Source organism: Dreissena polymorpha, chromosome 1, assembly GCF_020536995.1.
Source record: "Dreissena polymorpha isolate Duluth1 chromosome 1, UMN_Dpol_1.0, whole genome shotgun sequence".
Classification (NCBI taxonomy): domain Eukaryota; kingdom Metazoa; phylum Mollusca; class Bivalvia; order Myida; family Dreissenidae; genus Dreissena; species Dreissena polymorpha.
Genome location: NC_068355.1, coordinates 127,944,972 through 127,950,971, shown reverse-complemented (window position 1 = coordinate 127,950,971; position 6,000 = coordinate 127,944,972). Strand labels below are relative to the sequence as shown.

The following is a 6,000-nucleotide window of genomic DNA, read 5'->3' as shown; positions in this document are numbered from 1 at the left end:
ACGGCCGTGCGTTTCTGAACACCCATAAATAATGCGCTTGCTTTACCGTTGTTCTCGAGGTTTCCAATGTCTTTGATGGGTGGCTACTATTATCTTTTTTTTTCAAATGTAAATAGTTTTATATTGTAATAAGAAGAACCTTCAAAATCCGAACACATACTGACCACTAAACCGATTCTTCTGCATTAACCAACTGTAAACTTAATGTACTAGTAATTTCATGATAAACATACTTGTATTGATTGTATTGATCTTCTAGCTACTCTGAACAACGACTGCTCTACACGTCCCGGTGTTTGTTCCAACATCCTGAAAGCAGAATGTGACGGCTTGAAATGTGTGTGTTCTTCTGGATATTATCAGACAGGATCCTTCACATGTAGCAAGAAAGGTATCAATAGCGGGGAATTCCATGGATTTATGGTTAACATATATACTAAATAACAAATCTGTAATAATTATATAAATAGACTCATATTTCACAGAGTCACCAAACAGAAATAGCAACATTTCTAAGGGTAATTACTATCTATTTCGATTAAGGTATACATTTTAAATAAATATCACATGATAAATAAGTATTGTATATGTGCCATGAAATGTGTCTTGTTCTGAGAAAATTGGGCTTAATGCATGTGCGTAAAGTGTCGTCCCAGATTAGCCTGTGCAGTCCGCACAGGCTAATCAGGGACGACACTTTCCGCTTTTATGGTATTTTTAGTTTCAAGGAAGTCCCTCCTTGCCGAAAATCAAGTTTAGGCGGAAAGTGTCGTCCCTGATTAGCCTGTGCGGACTGCACAGGCTAATCTGGGATGACACTTTACGCAAATGCATTATGCCCAGTTTTCTCAGAGCGCGGCTCAAATATTAATTTGCGAGTAACAAGAACATTCTCATAAGTTTTTTTAGTAATCTTCTAATTTGAAATATGTTGGTCAAATAAAGATTGCGGAACAATCGTACCGGCTATTTACGGAACCGTCGATCACTCCGAGGGAACTCTGTACCTTGCTAAGGCCTATTTCTCGTGCGAGACAGGCTACACACGCAGTGGTCTGTCCTTTGTGTCCTGTCTTGCAAATCAGACGTGGAGTGGACCAACACCAGCATGCGTTATCAAAGGTAAAATAAACAAGTTTGAGTTAGAATCATAAGCTGTTGCTTATTTACCTAACAGTATTTACCGTGTGTGTACATTCGAAACACAAAACAAACATGGACCGAATGAATATGTACGTTAAGGTACAAATTCGTAGTATAATTAGCGGAAAAGTTATCATACATAAGTTAACATTTGTTTTGTAACATGATTTATTTGTTAACATTTCAATAGTTGCTTGATGCTTATGTGAATTAACTGAGATGGGAACATATGGGATGCATAATTATGTAATAATCGCACGTGTGAAATGCGTTTAGTATGTGTAGCTCCCTGTCTCATCAACATTATACTTACCCTGACTTTTGTTGCATAAGTATATTAAAATATCTTTTCGATGGACATATGTGTTATATTTATCCATTACAACAGTACGATATGTATTAGTAATTGATCGATTGTAACGGTATTTTATGTATAAAAATCGATTAGTTTTCGTACTGAAATCCAATTTAATGGATCAACGATCGTTTTAGTCGTAAAATACGTGCACAAGCAAAACCGAATACATGTAGACAATGTCAGTGTTGAGGAGCTATATACAGAAAGATCTAATGATATTTTCATACAAGAGCTAAAGTATTTCCATACTATGTAATCATACGTAAAATATTTATTGTAGACTGTAACATTTTGTCGTCTCCTCTGAATGGCTCGGTCAGCTTTATACCAAACACTCAGTACCTAGGTCAGGCAGAGTTTGAATGCAACACTGGGTATTCCCTCAGCGGCAACAAAACTAGGACGTGCATGGCCAGTGGCGTGTGGGGAGGCACCAGTCCTACCTGCGTGATTAAAGGTACATTAAGTGTGGATTTTTTTATAATCTGTATTTACTATTCTTATAGACATTTTGTTTGCATTGTCTTTCTTTCGAAATACAAATATAACCTATCATTGGAGGTACTTTTCAAGGGTTTAATTTATAAAATGCATAAAAAAGTCCCAATTCTGACGAAACATACCATTTTCATTATTATTTGTCAACTGGAATAAACTGGAATATCAAAATAAGTAAATTATGCATATTAAAAAACACAATACTATGTCATCGTGCACGTGTGTTCTCCGAAGTTTAAGAGGTCTTTCCGGACCAAAATGTGTCCCAGCACACCCACCTAATTGTGTTACAAGAATCACGCAAGTTAAGACGAATTTCGATATATATAAACTGTCCAGCTATTTAGTTTCCTCTGAAAGATCTTCAATTGTGGTGTGGTCTTATGTTGTGTGTGTGGGGGGGGGGGGTGCCCGCAGGAGGTATGGTGACCACCTACGAAACTCACATGCACCCGGAACGGGATTGAACCCGGGTCGCCAAGTTGAGAACCTAATGTACTGACCACTGCTCTAACCGGACAACCACTAGTATGGCATCGACCTTGAAAAATATTAATGTAACCAATATGTATAACCATATACAAGTACAAGAATGAAGTATAAACATAGGTTCAAACATATACAAAGGATATGACCTAGACTTTAACCTTTATACAGACTGTGGCGCGTTGACTGCTCCTGGCAACGGAACAGTTGATACTCAGACCGGTACCAAATATCAAAGTGTCGCTCTGTTCTACTGCAACACTGGCTATGATCTCATTGGAGTTTCCTCATCCAGATGCGCCGCGGATGGAGTCTGGGATTCTGTGAAACCAAGGTGTCACATTAAAGGTACCGGTATCCATTTTTCTGAATGCCTTCCATCGTAAATAATGGTAATATACTTACCGCAGCTCCGACCACTAAACTTAAAAAATGAAATAGATTACTATAAACATGACCATTAACGCATAAGTTTCTTTTAATAAACAAATAATTTCTAAACAATACAAAAGAATAGCTTTAAAATGTGTGTAATACCTACAAGTTACGAGATGTTCATGTCAGTGCCACAGGGGCCAGTCAAAAAAATAAAAAAGTATATGTAAGAAATTTACATATACTGATTTATTTATTTTTGACTGGCCCCTGTGGTCAGTGCATGATAGAAAGAGCATTCCTTACAGATTGTCTGACACTGCCCGCCCCTACAAACGGCAATGTTAACCTGCCTCAAGGAACGACATACGCCGCCGTTGCTACATATACTTGCAACACCGGGTACACACTGCAAGGGATCGCTTTACGGATATGTCAGTCTACAGGGCAATGGAGCAACTCGCCTCCAACTTGCGAAATCAACAGTAAGAACCACAAATGATATGCGTCGTTAACAGTAATGCATTCTTATTAATTAAATTATGTTTTGTGATGTTGATGTGTGAGTAATCTTCTTAAAAGATGAATAAGTGTCAAATCAAGTAAACAAGTAAAGCACGCATGTACTTCTAAAATATAAAGCAAACAAAAAATATGCTTTCAGCTTGCACAGTTCTTTCGAATCCACCAAATGGAAAGGTCGATCTTTCTGGTGGCACGCAGTACCAATCAACAGCCGCATACGCATGTAACTCTGGTTTCTTATTAAATGGAACTCCTAGCCGAACATGCCAGGCTGATAAAACATGGTCAAGCAGCGAACCAGTTTGCAACAGAATCAGTAAGTGCAGCTTAACAATTCTTACATGCAGACATGCACAATAGACGCTGTCACAAATGTCAATAGTTTTGTAATAAGTCAATAATACTACCGGGTTATATACTCATCGCCCTCTTACATCACTGGTAAAGCGGTTATATACTGACATACAAAATCGTGGGAGCAGTGTTTATTGATTACCAACAGCACTTGTAGCAATATTTGTTGATGTAAGATGAAATCGATTACAAAAAAATACCGTGCCAAGCCACGAATCAGTCTAAAACAAGATATCTAAACAATATACATACAGTCCACTCTCGTTATCTCGACATCGGATATTTCGATATTCTCGATATGTCGAAGTAAGCTCAATGTCCCATTTTTCCCCTTCTTTATCTATATAAATAAACATCGCTTATCTCGATTTTCGTTATGTCGAATAATTCGATATGTCGATATAAATTTTTTTCCCGAGTCCCGATTTTACATGTATTTACTGTGGTTTATCTCGAAGTGCGAATAACTGTCCCAGTGTCGGCAAAAGGTGAAACAACTTGTCTTTGATACTTCACCGTCCCGCTTCGCCCGGCTGCTCCCGATACTGTGCGGTAGGAAATTGATCCGTTAATTGCATCACTGATCACACGTGTGTAATGTCGTTAGCCATTAACACTTGAGTAAGGCCTGTCACTTTTTAACATCAATTAACTGCAATTAATACACAGCCTGCCGAAAGGCCGAAAGACTATGTTTGTTTTTTTTACAAACAACAGTCCAAAATGCATTGAGTTATATTTTTGCGTATATAAACCGTTGCAAATTTACATAATGTTTTTCTATCATTGAACTCCAAAAGTCATTATCATGGCTTACTTGAAAGAATATTTCAAACTACAAAATGTACATGTACAGTTCAGTATTCCGGAACGTGATTTACGCATGTTCAGATGGAAAACCCTCGTCTTGATTGGAGGTCAATTGCATCACAACTTTAAATAGCAACATAACCGGATGTTTACTCGACAGTTTAGAAAATTATAACCGCATGTGTTCATGCAATTCTGTAATACTTAAAACGTCATTTTAAGCATTTAAATAGCAAAATTAATCTTGCCTCGTAAAAACGCGTATATATCAGGTAGAGAGTATTATGCCACACGGTGACGGCTTTAGTTAGACCACTTAGCAGGTATCTAAATGTTAAAAACAAGGTAAATTTTTGTCTCATTTTTTCTTTGAAAACGCCTAATCGGATATCTCGAACTCTCGTTATCTCGATATTTTTTCTTCTTCCCGCCGACTTCGAGATAACGAGAGTGGACTGTATTTCGAGAGTATTTTTTAAACCCTCAACATATGTGTGTCAAGATATTCTCAACAAATAAAAAATACTATACTAAAGGTTGTCCAACGCTGACAGCGCCTACAAATGGTGCCGCAGACCTCTCTGATGGACTATTGTACGAAGATATTGCAATGTTCAGCTGCAATACTGGATACGCTATGGTTGGAACCCCTACAAGGCAATGTCTCGCAACTAAATCTTGGAGCGGAGAATCGCCCACCTGTCAAATACGAAGTACGATTATTCTTATTGTATTTATGTTAAGATAATAACAAAAACATCCGTTTTTCATATTTTTAGGGACTAATCGAAATGGGATGATGCACATACTTTGTTTTTATCGGCAAAGGATCAATTGCCTTTAAAAAGACTGGATTATTTGTACACACGTTTCTCTCGTGATGTTTCTGTGGTTTAATTATTCCTACTTTAAATCACTGTATGTTTTACTCATTGAAATTCATCACTTTATGTCTTTAAGTAATACATGTATTCCATAAAAATTGTGATCAAAGTAATATTCATTGTCATTAATAATGTTTTAATGCTGTATAGATTGCGGCCCACTGATCAATCCCATAAATGGAACTGTTCTAACAGTCGACGGAACAGAATACCAGAAATCAGCACAGTACTCCTGTAATCTGGGTTACAAGATAAGTGGTGTTAGCACCAGAACATGTTTAGCTTCGGGGACATGGAGTGCGTCCGCGCCTACCTGCGTCATATTGGGTGAGAGTAGGCTTTGCTCGGACTTATTCGGCTTGTTATTATCATATTAATGCATTATATTAATATTCAAGTGTTTTTTACTGAGGTATCACTCATAGTTCTGTATCTTGGAATTTGACAGTAATATGGTATATTGTAATATTTAAACCTATTTGTCAGGTCGATACGTAAACTGATGCATAATCAGCTGCTATATTGTATCAATTGAAGCATTCAATTAAAAACAATATTTGCATATTT

General features: G+C 37.2%; 1 protein-coding gene across 1 annotated transcript in view; it reads left to right on the top strand.

Annotated features, from left to right (window-relative positions):
• Nucleotides 1-6,000, top strand: part of LOC127850565 (uncharacterized) — a 112,268-nt gene that overhangs the window by 70,830 nt on the left and 35,438 nt on the right. The window contains exons 58-65 of the mRNA XM_052383724.1: nt 260-391; nt 946-1,122; nt 1,782-1,958; nt 2,657-2,833; nt 3,169-3,345; nt 3,525-3,701; nt 5,086-5,262; nt 5,584-5,760. Of these exons, the coding sequence (XP_052239684.1) occupies nt 260-391; nt 946-1,122; nt 1,782-1,958; nt 2,657-2,833; nt 3,169-3,345; nt 3,525-3,701; nt 5,086-5,262; nt 5,584-5,760 (1,371 nt within the window). The remainder of the gene's footprint in view (nt 1-259; nt 392-945; nt 1,123-1,781; nt 1,959-2,656; nt 2,834-3,168; nt 3,346-3,524; nt 3,702-5,085; nt 5,263-5,583; nt 5,761-6,000) is intronic.